The 16970-nt window shown below is 39.3% G+C and overlaps 2 protein-coding genes across 2 annotated transcripts in view; one reads left to right on the top strand and one right to left on the bottom strand.

Moving 5' to 3' along the window:
• Nucleotides 1–3558: 3558 nt before the first annotated feature.
• LOC119739398 (26S proteasome non-ATPase regulatory subunit 7-like) lies at nt 3559–9336 on the bottom strand. The gene is made up of 6 exons (XM_038214341.1): nt 9055–9336; nt 8420–8512; nt 7333–7430; nt 6549–6629; nt 4892–4983; nt 3559–4136 (listed from the first exon to the last, which is right to left on the bottom strand). Exons 1-6 carry the CDS (start codon nt 9215–9217, stop codon nt 3653–3655), a joined length of 1011 nt encoding a protein of 336 aa, XP_038070269.1. The 5' UTR covers nt 9218–9336; the 3' UTR covers nt 3559–3652.
• A 4766-nt stretch (nt 9337–14102) lies between these two features.
• LOC119739334 (CAP-Gly domain-containing linker protein 1-like) overlaps nt 14103–16970 on the top strand; it is a 41509-nt gene continuing 38641 nt past the window's right edge. Inside the window, exons 1-2 of the mRNA XM_038214225.1 lie at nt 14103–14427; nt 15759–15893. Of these exons, the coding sequence (XP_038070153.1) occupies nt 14269–14427; nt 15759–15893 (294 nt within the window). The 5' untranslated portion in view covers nt 14103–14268. The remainder of the gene's footprint in view (nt 14428–15758; nt 15894–16970) is intronic.

Raw genomic sequence — 16970 nt, 5'->3', positions numbered from 1 at the left:
ACAATAATTTCAAGAAACTCTTCCGAGCTACACTTTCGCCAAGTTAGACAATGATTTTGTTTGGAGTTTTGTTGTGGTTGGTTGTTTGGGTTTTTTTGTGAGAGAGCAAAGGGTTTAATATGAAGCAAAAATGACGAAAAAATCACGGCACTTTCTCACCTATCTCAGCATCGGGACATCCGCTGCCCCACCCCTGGGGTCTCGTTGTCTTGGAGATTACGTACAAAAGCGCGGTAAATCGGAGCAATATTTGCACACGAAAGAAACCCATCCCCAACTGGGGTCTAAACGTTCCCAACCTAAAACGGGTGCATACCGATGTTCCCCAATACCGATGTTCCCCGAAATCCCTACCAATATAACCCTAACCTTAACCCTAAGGATTTGGGGGAACATCGGTATTGGGGAACATCGGGTAGATCCCACCTAAAACCATGGAGCAATAAAATTGACTTATTTAAATAGGCTGCTTCCATGATCACTTAATATTAACCCAACGTCAATTGATCGGTAAAAAGGACAGTCGTCCCCCACTCCCTCCCCATCCCCTCCCCACCACAGGAAGAACCACCAACTCAAGGGGTGTTATCGAAGTGGACTGTCAGAAATCGTCCATCCGTCATTTTAATATGTTAGATTTGTTTAACCTCCGATTTTGACGTCAATAGTACAGTGTTTGCTAAACTCCAAAGTCTAGTCCCTGTGTAAATATTTCAGTCAGTACCGGCTGATAAAATGTGTTCGATTAATTAGAACGATTTGAAACACTATTTTAAACTTGCAGAAAAATATGACTGCAGCTGATGATATCATTTTTTTTTTCTAAATTATTTGTTGATGATAAATTCTAATCATGGAATAATAACAACAGATTTCATTACATTTTTTCACTCTTCTTGATATTTTACAAAGCGGGATCCTACGGTCGGTTCAGCAGTCCCCCCCCCCCAAAAAATAACAAAAATAACAAAATTAAAACTATTAAAATTTTCAACGTAGTGTTTAATACAAATTATGCTTTGAATGATTGAAGCTCATCATGAGCTGTGCACTATAGTCACGGGTGAATGAGATCATCACCAGAATTGAACACTGATGACGTATATATCATGCATGACGTCGTACCGCGTGCGCCACGAGCATGCGACAGTTACCAACTCAGCGAAAACAAAAGTGGCCCAAAAATATCCGCAGAAACAAACAAAAGGACATAAGTATTTTATTGTTCGGGAATATGACTCACGAGTGATGTTCGACGGTTCTTCTTTGAACCGTGCTCCGCGGACGAGGTGCTCTGTGCTAACAATACACAAACATTGCCCTCTTACTTCGCCATAACGCAAACGTTCTTTGCCCCAGTTCTCTACTATGCAAATATGATTCATAGTATATAAATACTCATCGATATTAGGTCATTCGGCTTACTCGGGACCACAAACTACAAGATCACAGAAGTATCGACCGGTAGACGTCATTCTATTCCGATGTGCAGTGGCACATAGCTTTAAAATGTCTACAAGAGACGTTTGGTCATCTGTGATATTTTTATCGATGATTCATCGGAAGCATTCCATGACGCAATACCTAACAATATCGTTTTTTTCTTCTGTCACCTGGCCTGACATATTTGTTCTTTATGCACTGCCACCGCTATTTTACTTTAGATAAAGATTTAAATTTGGGAGTTAGGGGAGCCTTCTCATGTAGGGGCGGATCCAGCTTTGGCTGGGGGAGGAGCAGGCATGTGCAACTTTTTTCTGCATGATATTCCGATTTTTTTGTAGCTCAAAAGGAGGGGGGGGGGGGGTATCCACCACTGCGTGTCCTTAAAAATCAACCACAGAGCAGGGAAACAGTTGCGCCCTCTTAAAACTTTCAGATGGCATCAAGTCCCGCTAAAGGAAATAGTGGTTGGGCTGTAGCTTCCTCACTCCTACAAAATCCTCTAATAAAAATCTTGAGATGGATTTTCGAAGGATCAAGAAGACGGAGGGTATTGGTGAATCATACTTGTTAGTTGTTACTTTCCAGTTATCATAAGTGCATCTTGCTGAAGAGGCAATAGTGACAAAATGTTATGAAAGGGTCAAACTTCTTGCCATTTGACATTTTAATAAGGATACATCCATGTACACAAACTCTATTTTTCTAGTCACTTAAAAAAAAAAAAAAGATTTAAGGCCAAAAAAAAAAAAAAATTCGGTCTCTGGTAAGACCAAAGTTCCGGAATTGACGCGGCCACGCGGCTTTTTTTTTTTTTTTTTTCAAGCTTGGATTGTACAGACAAGGTGGGGTACTATTTTGCTTTTTTGGTGTCCTCATGTACATTGGTGTCCTCCATAATTTGCCTTGGTGCAATTTCCCATTCCTTGGTGCTCTTTGGTAAAAAAAAAATGAGGTGCGGAAATAGAGGGCGCTGTTGGAACTACCGCTGAACATTTTGGCAAAAAAAGGATCGACGCGCATGATTAAAATCAACGCGCGCGCTGACCAGAGACCGACTTATTTTTTGTTTTGGCCTAACATGTATATGTCACCTTTTAAAATATGTGGGCCATAGAATGCTAATCAGCATGCGCTATGGTCAATTTCTCACAAGGCTTGTGTGGCAGAGTTTGAAGGAGCTGACCAAAAATGTGCACTATTTGACCAACAGGCAGGATTTTGGGCTACCAAGAGTTTGCCATGGAGAGTCCATTTTTCAAGTTTACGGTCGACAAAACATGGCCCATTTGAACAAATGTCATCATCAGGCAATTTGAGCTATATGTAATAGATTGGGGCATAGCATTCTGCCGCCTGACAAAAAAACACCATATTGATAAAAAGAAAGGAAAAAGGGCAAACACATACTCAAATCATACGCTTACTAAACTACGACTGGAAAAACTTACAATTTCAAAACCTTATGAATTTGTCAACCATCTCCCACGATGCACTGGGAAAAAGCGAACTCTCCGTGTCAAATTTTTTGTAGCACAGTAAGCACACTGCATTGTGAAATGCCCAAATTAGAGTCTTGCCTTTCTAGACAACATTCAAACTGCTACTGTTGGTGGACCATGACAAGCCATTCTATAATCCACTTTTTATGTATTAATATATGGCTACTGTCATCAAAAACCAGCATTAACCACTGGTGGACCCAGTCCCCCCCCCCCCCCTCTCCCAATTTGTTCTTATTAAACTAGAGAACAAGTAAAGACAACTGTATTGTTCGTATGGCAAAAAGGGTCCTCCAGCGTCAAATGAGGTCCAGTCAATGATGCTAAATGTCTATGGGCTTCGTGCACAAGTACCCCCTCAACGGTTACAAAGGGAGAGTTGGGGGAGACCACTTGGAGGGACATCTGAACACACTGCTGACGGCATTTGACGCTCACGCGAAAATGCTGTGGGTTTGTCCACATTTAGAACAAAGCAAGTCGTGCGTACTTCACGCCCTAGGCACGCAAACCAGTACGCACATGCAGTGTGCCCCTCTCATTGGGGTTCTCAAAATGCTCAACAATCACCATCTACGGAAGCCACACTGAACCAAAACTGATGCAAATTTTAACGGATATTAACACAAAACATCATTTATACGAAAAAAAAAGAAGACAGCTCCAAACATCTTTACACACACACACACATAAAGAGTCAAGAGTCATCACTTCTTCGCCGATGCTGATTTTTTATCCTCCTTGGAGGGCGTTCCCTTGCCGTCACTTTTGCTCCCTTTGTCCTTGTCCTTTTCTGTTTTGTCCTTGTCGCTTTGGCCTTTCTCCTTTTTGTCTTTGCTGGTGTCGGGTTTGCCTTCTTGTCGCTCCAGGTCCCGATTCTGGACCTTGTTGCTGATGAGGTTGTGCAGGGCGATGACGGACCGGATCAAGGAGGCCAGGTAGATGACGAGCATCTGATCGTTGGTGGTCACCACGAACGACCGGACAAACTCCATCAGATTGACGTCCGGCAGGAGGTTGAAGATGTCCTGCAGCTGATAGATGATGGTGTGGTTGATGGGCAGCTTGCCGGCGGCGATCTGCTCCAAGTAGCTCTGGATGTGCTGCATCTGGGAGAAGAAGCCCTTGAGACCCAGCAGTTGGCCCGTGATGCGCTGGGACAGGCTGCCCACGCTGGTGTCTTTGATATCCCTGCAGCCAGGAATAAATAAAACAAATTTTAAAACTTGATTTTAGGAGCTTTGATAGTACATTGTAATTTGCAGAGATGACAAGTGATTGTTAACCAATGTCAAATTGATCACAAGTCATCCAGTCTTAAGACTAATGACGATTGAAAAGTCCAGAGATACGAAATTTCAGTTTTTACAAAAATACTGTTAAGATTGGTACAGAACTTAAAAATTCACGAATGTCATTCTGGGCTATTGGTCACTGGCAAAATAAGCATCCAACACATACTAATTCCTTAACATCAACAGAGGGCGCTATTTCTATTTACCTACAATAATACCAGCGACACTAGCCAAGAGCATCGGCGACCTAACAAAAATTCTTTTGAGATCTCACTGAACAGATTTTCTTTACCCAATGACACAGAGATAACACTTCCACGTGCGCAACACATACGCACATAAAATGTACGTACATGTACATTGATCACGGCTAGTGACATACCCACAAGGCTTTGCAACATCCTTTTCTTCACAAAATGTTATGAAAGGGATTAGTGGTCATTAGCACCCTCTGATAGGTCGGTTGGTATGAGTACTTGGTAGAAAAAAGTCCTAAATCCTCCGCTAGGGAGTTTAAGAAGGAAGCCTTTATGAATTATTGATCAAGTTTACATGTTCTTCGAGGAAAACTCCACCAGCTGAGCATGTTTCAGTGTCATATTTCCTTGATAAGGTGCCAAGGGGTAACCTAATTTAGAACTGATGCCTCACCTGAGGAGATGCTCAACGCCCACTTCTTCCGCTTCCTCCGCCCCCATCTCGCTGGGTACATGCTCAAAGGTCCGACTGGTTGGCGTACCGTCCTGAATGAGAAATATCACACAAAGTCTTTGTTATAAGATGGAATTTTTGCGTCGGGGTGATATAAATCAAATTAGGATTTGCCCTTCACCGACGTTTGAACACTGTATACTCAGTTCGAACCAGCCAGCCGATCCCGTTAGCTTGGTGGTCGAGTGGTAAGACATCTGCACTAGAAAGCAGGAGGTCGTGGGTTCGAGTCCCAGTGATTCGAGTGATTTTTTCCAACTTTCACTCGGGAGGTAACACACTGAGTATACAGAGTTCAATCGTCGGTGAAGGGCAAAACCTAATTTGAAAGTCTTTGTTGAGAAATAGAATATATATGTGCATTATTTCAATGAAGCCCATTTTTTCACCCTTTTGTCCTCTGTACTGCCCAAAACCGCCCTGGTATTACTATATTGCCCTAAACCGCCCGAGCATTCTGTGGTTTTATTGATTATTCAATGAATAAACACAATGTAATACAACATAGTACATGGGCTAATGGACGAATATGCTTCATGCTTCAAATGTTTAGATTTTTTTCTTAAAACTAGTTTTCAAATTCTCTTTTTGAAAAAATTATCTAATTTTAAAATTAAGCAGAAATGTGGGATTAAAAAAAATTCATGGTCGCTCATCTGGCCAATCAAATCTGTGTACTTCTAAATGTGTGATTTTAGTCCTAAAATATGTGTGGCAGGGCCAAATTTAACTTGTATTTTTCCAATGTATTTTTGTATGCTTTAGTATAGGAGTAGCCCCCTGAGAAGATCCAGTGTTTTTATTAGATGTCCCCCACCCTTTCATAGTTGTGTATCCCCCTGAGTAGCTTTCCCCATTAACAGTCCACATAGTATGTAAATTAGCGGTACTCCCATGCCATTGGTTCCCTACTTCCCCCCTGTCCCAAGACCATGTGCCCTGCCACCCTGTAAGACCACAGACCCCTCATGATCAGTAGCAGACCAGCAGCCGTAGAGAGAGGGCTATGCATTATATTTCCTCTCTTTCCCCCTTGATTTTCTTGGGTGCGCATTGCCCTGTGTGAGTGTTTATCTGCTCGAGTTATTGATTTCTGCCAGAAGTGTCTTGAAAGATCCATTATATAACACACTGTGTTGGTTTGAGTCTTTGGTTTTTAAGGTTTAAGTTTTGGTTTTAGGGTTTAAGTTTCTTTATATTTCTTTAAGTTGTTGGTTTTAGGGGTTAGGCTTTGCTCTTAGTCTTGATTTTCGTGGTCTTGGTTTTAATTATCTGGTCATTTTGAAAGTTCTTGTAAATAAATTTATTCTTGTCCTTTTTGTTTGAGATTTAAAATTTGTGTCCCTTTTCCCTATTAATTCAATCTCCTCGCGACTTTTCCCTTCAAAGATCCCAAGTTTAGTTTACTTGTAGTAGTTTTCGCGAGTTCCCCAGGTGTGTCATTTTTCACGGTTACATATGCAACAAGCAATCTCAGTTTAACCACAAGCTACAAGCCACCAAAATTCTAAAAACGCTTTCCTAAAATTGGATTGGTTATAGTATAGGCAAAATCAAGTTTTCAAACCAAAACTCAAGGTAAAATGGTACAACTTACATCATGGACCTCTTCAACAGCAATGTATGCTTCAGATGGAAGTCCCAGTTCCTTAGGTTTGGCATCAATGATTACTAGCACCTACAATAAAAACACACGATCAAATGTCCTGGTAAATATTTTGAAAATGTCGTTAATGACACACCAAATTTCACAGTTATTTCCCTCAAACTTAACATTTTCATTAAACTAAAAGGTCGTTGTCAATCAATAAAAGACAAATTACTTTCCATTAGAAGAAAGTGTTCTTTAGGCTCGCTTTGCTTCCAAATTTGGTAATTTGAAATTATTCACATAAACCACAAAGGGAAACTGACTAGGTTGCTTAAAAAAAAATTGACTGGAGCGGGGTTTGAACCTTCGACCTCCGGATTACCGGAGAATGTTTGTAACAAATCACATATTCCTCTTTGAGTGATCCCCGTTTGCTATTTCCCGGGATTGCAGCATTGCTAATGTTGCTAGCATCGTGACTTTGGGCTTGATCCCTGGCTACATGGCATATATACGTGTTTATGGCTTCCGACGAGCGCCCCTTGAACAATGACACTGACAAATTGGGGAACCACCAACAAAGAGCTGGATAGCTCAGTTGGTATGGCACCGGAATGGTAATCTGGAGGTCGCAGGTTCAAACCCCGCTCCAGTCAATTTCTTTGTTCAACTTTGAAAATTTGAAATGATGACAGAATACTGGTAGTCTGTCAACTGATGAATTCTTATAGATTAACATGCAACGTTTAAGAGAGCAACAATGAAAAAACTTAGTGAAAAAATGACTCACCGAACTTGGGCAGTATTGTCTGATGATTTCATTGACTGCTATGTCGTTCTGGTGGAGTTTCGGACCAGTGTGGTACCAGCCGACAATCTTCTCTCGTGCTGTGACGGGAATCAAATGTCAGTTTAGACGTGGGGAATAAAACACTACATTCAGTCCATTTTAAATACAACTGGCATTGCTCTGTGTGACTTTTGAGGATATTGGCCACACAAGGAGTTAAAGAGAATATACAACATTTGCTTTTGCTGCAATTTTCAGAAATAAATGGATTTGGAAGATTAGTATGCTATAGCAAATATTGTTTAAATCACTTGTTTCATGTTTTGGGCTTGTAGATGCTGGAAAAACCAAGAAAACCAATCATGTCCTTGAAGTCTGGTTCCCTGACCCCACTTATTATGAAACACAGCAATTTATAGAATTTGGGGAATTTTAAGGTCAGAGAATCAGTCTAGCAGGCTTATACCCTTCACTGGTATGTAATCAAGTGCAAAGAAAATGAAAATGCGGGATAACTAAATATGAACAAGTAGGAGCAGGTTTTGAAAAAAAAGCCAGTTTTCTCCAATGCTGGTTGGCCGACCAGCGTTGGAAAAATACCATTTTACTTGAAAATGTTAGCACACCAGGAGCCATGATTTTACTGGATGCTTTAGACTGTCATTCCCTAACATTCCAGAAACTTATTTTGTGATAATTTGATCATTTCGTTTTTTTATGTTTGCAAATGTTGTATGTTCCCTTTAAAACCTGGCAGACAATATATGGAGATTTATAAATAAACAAACCCCAAAATCAAAATATGATATTTACTAGTAATATACAGCCAAAGAATCAACAACAACATGTGGGTAGTCAGTTGTGGAGGAAAAATAGACAATGAGAACCAAAATGTAAAAAAAATACATATATATTTTAGACAATTTTTGTCGCATCTACTTTTATTGTTACACCTACTTTTAATGTTCAACTAATACACTAAAATGTAAAGAAGGAGAATGGTTGATGTTGGTTAGAAAATCACAGTCGTAAATTATTTATCTAAATACACAACAAGGCTAAAAGAATGAGTTGGATTGAGTCTCACCGTTAACTTTTTTGAACATGCCGTACATATTCTCCAAGTAATCATGGTCCAGATACCACACTGTGTTGTCTTTGTCATCTTCATCAAAGGGTACTGGGTCAAAACAAAATGAAAGGTAATGTCATTAGTCAGGCAAAGTATTTTATTAATCATTGTCACTCACACTAGTTAGAATTCAGTTTTTAGGAACATAAATACTTCTGATAGGCCTAATTGTGGGTTTTTAATTATTTCATGTTTAATTTATTATTTTCCACTTTAAGTCTACACTTTGTTACACAGGTAAGGGGGAGTTACAAATGTAATAAAAAAATAAATGCTTGAGGCGGCAAAAGTCCTTTTTGCATGGGACGACTTGTAAAATTGTATATTAAAATAGAGTCTTTTTTACAAGGAGGTATGCAGGACAAAGTCACAAAGAAATATTAAACATGTTAAGTTTTGTTTTTAAAATACTGCTAGCATCCAAAAGCTAAACACATTGGAAATAACAACCATGACAACTGACTGAGTCTAATGTTCTGCACCAACATCATAGTTTAGCTCAAGAGGAGCTGTAAAAGGATTACAGTATCAAGTATCAAGTAAATGGACTTTGTTCATCATGTTCCAAATAAACTGGGAAATATGCAAACCAGCAAAACTGTTGGAGACGTCAAGGACCCCTTTTCTCCAAGCACCAAGCAGAACGCCGACCACTCGCTTCTGATTTCGTATTCTGTTGAAGTGATCCACCACACTCAACAGCACCAAGGGGTGGACCACCACCTTGTTTATTTCTAACTGCGGTAGTGACATCCCTCCTGTGAAAGAAACTTAATTTAAAGTCAAAAATTACGACCACTTCGATCCAAAATCACTACTCTCGAACATTACATGTGCACACGCACACATGGAATGACTTGCGAAGTTCCATTCACAAATTTACAAGAGCGCATGCGTACACAAGCGTTTTTAGGTGCTACAAATCAGAATGACCCCCAAAAAATTCAGACCATTTCCTGAATGATTAGATGTAACCATGGAGGTAGAATTAGATACAACTACCGTATCCACTATATAATTTATAACTTAAAAAAAACAGCAAGGGCCATGGACTATTTTTCATGTTATTACCAATGCTAGGCATCTATCCACCTTTTCACTCCAAGCAAACAGAAAAGATGAGGTTAAACTTCCTCACTCATCAGGGCTACAATTTCTAAAATGAAAACTTGAAGTGCCGCGCCGACGCAGTCCGAACAAAACCTCCGGAATGATCAGGCTGCAGGCAATATAAACAAGGAACTTTAAAGTTTTCTGAGAGAATTTAGAAGTAAACTGAATGAGATGCAAGTCTCAATGTTTGGAACAAATAACCATTAACGTTAGCCATGGCTCTACAAAACGACATTCAAAGAGAGAATGACAAGTGTGGGACTTGGAATCAGTCTACCTTTTATTGGGATCCCGCAACCTGAACGCGCAATAAAGTCCTCTTGGGGGCGCTATATAAATTTAATGGTCACCAGTGATTTTGTTTGGGTGCAGACCATAGACCTCAATGGTAATTACGCGCACTTTCAGAAATTGTTTAAAAATACTCACAACTCTTCAAGTGTTTGAGACAGCAAATTAAAGCTTATTTCAAGCTATTTTATTTTCTGTTCATTTTTGAGGGGTTAGCCGATGACTTTAAAGTGAAACAATATGTATATTTTTAATGTAACTAAGGTGCGATATTATGTAATTTCAAGATTTTTGATAATTTTTAAGATACATGTAACATGACAATGGCACATGTACATTGGTTTCCTCTCTAAGCATGTGATTTTATTTATAATTACTGCAACCATACTTTCTTTGAACCTATCAGTTCTGTTTCTCTTTATTTAAGGAGGCATAGGGTATTTTTTGGAGACCGCAATAAAAATAAGTTTTTCTCACTTTTTTTGCATTTAATCCATGCAGACCTTGTTTTTTTCTCACTTAAAGGGAAAATACAACATTTGCAAACATCAAAAAAAAAAACTACCGAATCATTTTGAAATACCTTGCTGGACTGTTAGTGAATGACAGTGTAAAGCATCCTGTAAAATCATGGCCCCCGGTATACTGTCATTTTCAAGAAAAGTGGTATTTTTGTATCAATTTCCAACGCTGATCGGCCGATCAGCGTTGGAAAAAACTGGCTTTTTTTCAAATACTGGCCCCAGTTGACCATCGCACTTGTTTGCAATCGATTGCACACCTATGAACGGGTACAAGCCAGCTAGACTGGTTCCCTGACCTTACAATTCCCCAATATAATGTAAACTTCTCCGTTTCTTCTTACATGGAGTCAGGGAACCAGACTAAAGGAAATTGATTGTTTTTCTTGGTTTTTATAGCATTTTCGAACCCAAAACCTCAAAAAAGTCAGCGTAACTATATTTGCTATATATTTCCAACCCCCCAATTCCATCCATTTCTGAAAACTACAGCAAAAGCAAATGATGTATATTCCCTTTAAGTGAGTGGGGAACTCTCTATTTGTTAAATTTTAATTTATAGTACAGAATATTTTATTTTTTTGTTAAATTTTAACTAATCTGTATCATTATTGTGAAAATTGCGAATAAATCAAATCAAATCAAATCAAAATTCCATCCAAATATGATCACCCCTATAACACCACTGGCAGTCCTGAACTTGAAGCCCATCGCCGTTTTGAAAATGGACGTAAACTGTAAGTTCTTTAAAATCATATTAAATTTATTCTTCAAGTGTTCCCGTTGATTTTCAAAACATTTGTGTTCTATATCCCGAACAATTATTAAATAAAATTTCAATTTAGTGCACTGTGTTGTTCTCGAGTTATCGTCTCCACAAAATGTGTTTTAAGCAGATCGTGTTCCACGTTGACAGAAGTCTTTACGGTGGTGACCAGTATTTGTGTATAGCGCGCCCTCTTTTGGAAGAAATTGATGTTGGTAAAATGTACGGGAGTGCCCTTACACAATGTAGTTTTTGTTTTTGTTGTATGAATGTTTTCCTTCAACGGTTTCTGTCCAATTTCGAATTGTTTGTGTCGTATATCACAGTCAGTTATGGGACGCAATTTCAAATCAGTGCAATGTGTTTTTCTGGAGTTATCGTCTCCACAGAGTGATATATTTCACTTGAATTCGGATTGAATTTTGATAAACGGTATGTTCTTTAAATCTTATTAAATTCATTCTTCAGAAGTTCCCGTTGATTTAAAAAAAATGTGTGTCCTATATCCTGAACAATTATTGAACAAAATTTCAATTTAGTGCACTTTGCTGTTCTTGAGTTATCGTCTCCACAAAGTGTGTTTTATTTTTGTTCACTTAATGCCGACTTCGTTTGGGCAGATCGTGATCCGCGTTGCTTTACGGTGGTGACCAGTATTTATGTAGGGCGCCCTCTTTTGGAAGAAATTGATGTTGGTAAAATGTACGGGAGTGCCCTTACACACTGTAGTTTTTGTTTTTAATGTATTAATTTTTTTCTTCACAGGTTTATGTCAAATTTCAAATATATGGTGTCGTATGTCATAGTCAATTTTGGGACGCAATTTCAAATTAGCACAATGAGTTTTTCCTGAGTTTTCGTCTCCACAAAGAGTGCTTTATTTTTGTTCCATCAAAGGTGACTCGAATTCGAATATAATTTTTCGCGATTAGTACTCTGTATTTCGTTAAATCATATTCAATTTAATCTTCAATGATTCCCGTCGATTTTCAAACATTTTTTTGTCCTATATCTCGACCAATTAATGGACGTATTTTTAATTCAACACAATGTGGGTGTTTTTTTTTAGTTATCGTCTCCAGAAAGAGTGCTTAATTTTTGTTCAATTAAAAGTGACTTGAAATCAGATTGATTTTTTTGCGATTAATAGACCGTATTTTCTTTAAATCCATGGGCGTCAATTGGTGGGGGACAAGTCCGTCCCCCCCCCCCCACACTTTTTAAAGTGGGGGAGGGATATCATATCGTTTGTCCCCCCCCCCCCCCCCCCCACACACACACACACACACACTTTTTCGTCCCCGAATAAAAACTGAGCCTAAATATAATGATTCTATAGCTCAGAATAGCTGATTCAATGACTCGAAACTCGAAAATGATGTTTAAAGGATGATCTTTTGCTTAAAAAAAAAATGGTTTTAGTGGTCAGAAATTGCCTCAGATCCAAAATGTTTCAGGGCCCTTAAGCCGGCCCCGAACCCCACGCCGTAAGGGCTTCGCGCTGCGTGAATTGCATTAGTGCTCATCGAGGTATGTCCGCCAACTTTTGAGAAGCGATTGACGCCGCCCTTGCATGGCCCTCAAATAGTACCTGAGGATTTGAGGGTATACAAATCGTGATTTGGCCCGCGTAGGCAATAATTCTGGGCTTATTTACAGATCTGCACCCCCAAGTACAGCATGTATTTCCCAACTTGAAATCGACGGCAATCACTGTTCAAGTTGTAACTTTATTAAAGTTGGGGTGTACGTGTGGCACCTTCAAAATAGTTTTTCAAACTGAATTGATAATTTTCTAGCATCACATTAGATACGAGCTTTCCATCAAATGAGACATCGCACGAACAAAATTAGCCCGCGACGAGTACTCAATTAGTTAATTTGCAACTTGTTGGCGCTCCTAATTCTATGCGCAATTTTTTGAACAGGAACGCGACATTTAAAACCACTTTTGAAATCTGTATAACAGCCTGCGGAAATAAACAAGCAATTTTATTTGTTACAGGACATTATATTCCTTTAAATTTCGTTCGGAAAAGAAAATCAAAATTCTGAAACAGCACGTATATACCAACTTGAAGTAATTTGGCTGGAAAATAAAAAATCATATCACCATTACGTTATCACCATCTACACGGTGACAAAAATATCGCCATCTATATGGGGAACACAAAAACAACTTCAACAGGTGCGCGCGGTCCGGTTCTAGATCCAATACATTTTAGGGGGCCTAGACCCTTCGCACGTGACGTCACATTCTAACTTTCGTTACTGCTATTTCATTTTGGGAGTCGAAAAGCAACCTATTAAATTATATACGGCGCGTTTATTTATAATTGCATTTTTTTTTAGGGGGGGGCTAGACACTTGGGGGGGGGGGGGGGGGGCTAAACCCCCTCTGCCCCCCCCCCCCCCCCATAGAACCGCGCCTGAACTTCAATATCATCATCTAAAAGGTCATCATTACGGGCAAAGTACTCCTGGGCGCATCTATGTACTTTTTGTACTATTTGTACTTGTATAAGTCCATTCAATTTTCGGTTTGACCTAGAACTAATCACAATAGAAATTACTCAAACGTCACTGAACAGCTAATTTGTACAGAAAAGCACGTCTGAAAAAATCAAATGTTTTCATTGAGGTGAAGGATATTTTGCCAAGCACTTTTGGAATGGAGACCAAAAGTTTGGATATTGTTTTAACAAGATACAAAAAGGCGCACTTTATACTATTTCGTTTACTGATTTTTACAATGTACTGCAACTATTATAATAATCACATACAATTGCCTAAATAATGCTGTCAGATATCAGGAAGCGATTGCAGCAGAAGTTAGAACTTAGGAACCTGCGGCTCTGACAGGTCAACTCCAACCGGACACATTTTCTAGGGGTGCATTTTTAAAGCACACACCATCCAAAAATCACACAGGGCGCCCTCATTTGATATTCACCGCAATCAAGTTTTTTTTTTAGCACCTGTCAAGTTTGCATGCTCGCAAATTGATTGGAGTCGGTGGAAATTACTTAATCGAATGTGTATGAAATCTCTTCTCGGTGTAGACTTTCTTTCCATCATGCACCCCGAGTGAACTTAACATTGCAGCAAGAGTCATGTCTCAAAACACGTATAACTCGAACGGAAAGCCGTCCAAACACGAGCAAGCAGACCAGGACGAACGCCTGACCAACAGACACATTCAAACTCTCAGTTTTCTGCAGGACGTTGCTAGGGAAAACAAGGAATTAAAAGCACGCGTTGACGAACTGGAGGTAGCCTGTTCCTCTTTTTAACTTCTAATTTAATTTAAAAATATTGTAAATATCATCATTGTCATAAAATGTTATGCTTATTTAGTCGAAGTGGATAAAACAACAGTGAGAGTGGATTTTCTAATTTAACTGTTTATGACGGATTAGGGCCTATTGTAAAGAGAGCTTGCATAGAGCGCCCTCACTGTGAACAGGTAATTGTTGCAGATGTTCAAAAAATGTAAGAGGGCGCTGTTCATTTGTGACACTTTGACAGTTGTGACTTTAATTAAGTTCTTGGCAACCTTTTTTTATTATAAAACTAGCCTAAGTTCAAATTTCACAATTTTTGAAATTGTGATTGCTGTCTGCCTTTTCTACATTGAAATAAAGCATGAATAAAGATATTTGAAAAAGATGTGAATTTTAAAAGTAGAGCTAATTATTAATCGCTAATATTAATATTTTCCTCATTTTTTTTTGGAATGAATGAAATATCCAATGAAAACTGTGAGTTAGGGTTTTGGTTCCCAATTTAAAGCTTGAGATAATGCAACACTTGATGTAACATTGTCATCATGGTACGGTACTTAGACCCAATCATGTTGCTTCCCCATTATTATTTCCTTAAATAATTCATGTTAAACAAAAACCTTATTCAATGAAATATATTACAGAAACTACAGACCAGTGCCTTGAATTGAACAAAGACATATTGGAAGACTGCAATAATAGTTCATACAACGTAATAAATAGCTCAGTTGATATTTAACCAGATCAAAATCCAGCAGATCGTAGATTCAAATAATCAACTATCAATTTTGGTAAGATTTTAGTTTAATGTTCCATTAGCTATTAAAGGAGATTGGAAAAAACTGTCCTAGCTACATGTATAGACAATCCGGTGATCGCCATTTTCTGCAGTGGCACCAGGCTTGCGCGAGTCACACTCGGGTAAAACGCACGCACTCCGGGCTGCTTCGACCAATAGGAAAACCAAAATACATGCGCGCCTCCTCTTTAAGAACGTGTGCAGCGTATGCTTGAGCGTGACACCATACACTGCAGTGAAAGAAGATAATTCTGGTCGCCGGATTCCACTATATAGGCTCGGACCTCAACCCTTTGAGAGTCATTGAATACATTTATGATACAAGGTTTTGGAAAAAGTAGATTTGATTTTGTGCTCAAATAGGGAGATTGTAAATTTATTAAAAATTAGTGCAATTATTCATTGCATGCAGCGAAACACCAAAGTAAAAGTATTCCACTCTGATATATATTGAAGACTTCTGCCATCTTATAAATTGGCCCCAATAACAGATCTTCAAATTTGTGTCGTTCCTTCACAGGCTGAGCTGAGTCAATGCAGCGATCTGCACGCCCTGGGCAGGGAAACCAAGCAACGCATCCAGAGACTTCAGGATGACTTCAACAGGCGTCTGGACCACAACAACAAGACGCTGACGCAGAAACACAAGGATGAGGTAGGTCAAAGGTCATGTGAGACTATAGAATGGGGTCATTCACTTTGGACTCCGACATTAAACAATAGATGGCGGTTTGTGACAGGTTGTGAGAGCGCTATGTGCTGGACGCTGTGTGTCTAGTAGTCCGAAAATTTGGGACTCTCTCAATACCGTGTATGAGAGTCCCAAAACTTAAGGTATTGAAAACATGCAAAACAAGAAAATAGACTGGCACATAACACAACCAGTCCATCACAGCTTCAGTACTGCATCAATCAACCATGCCAAAAGAATTTAAGAAACATGAGGCATGAAGTGGGAACTAGTCTCAATTACTACACATTTCTCCATAGTCAAGCCACCAGACTATTGACACTGAATGAAGAGGTCAGTCTTTTCAAATAGTTGGATCATGGTTGGACATGTACCAGTCTAGTCTTTAGCCCCATTTTGAAATCACTTGACTTCCCTCTCATGTGCAAAATATTGAAGAAAAGTCTCTTTCAAAAAAAGAATTCAGTCTGCAAACTTGCTTGGTGAAATACTGAGGACATTTTCTTTGCCCCAGTGGAATTTTTGGAGAAATTTGCTGGCTAAAGTGTGAGTAAAGTGTTCCTGATTTAGTTTTGCACGTTTCAGAGCACTCCAGAGCCCTGTCTGTGTGTCTAGTACATTGAGTTGGCGGTTTGTCAAGACCCCGTTCCTAAAGCGGAATACAGTGACCAGAATTAGAAGCTTTTACTGCGGTGGTGTCACGCTCACGTGCATACTGCACGCGTTCTTCAAGGCGAGATGCGCGCCCGTTTTGGTATCTCTATTGGTCGAAGAAGTCCGGAGTGCGTATGCACTACCTGAGCGCGACTAACGCAAGCCTGGTGACACTGCAGAGAATGGCTGCCGCCAGATTTATCTATTTATAAGAGAACGAAAATCCACTTTCAACTTTTTAGACTCTCCCCCAAGTAGTGACAATATGTTGAATATCTGCAGGATTAAATTTTGTGGAAAGAGGGCACGGTTTTGATTTTTGAGGAATATTATGGGGTAAAAATGACGACGACCGCAACCATGCAGCGACAAATGCACATGACAGTG

Source organism: Patiria miniata, unplaced genomic scaffold (genome assembly GCF_015706575.1).
Source record: "Patiria miniata isolate m_02_andy unplaced genomic scaffold, ASM1570657v1 HiC_scaffold_30, whole genome shotgun sequence".
In the NCBI taxonomy this organism is placed as follows: domain Eukaryota; kingdom Metazoa; phylum Echinodermata; class Asteroidea; order Valvatida; family Asterinidae; genus Patiria; species Patiria miniata.
This window is presented reverse-complemented; position numbering and strand designations above follow the sequence as displayed.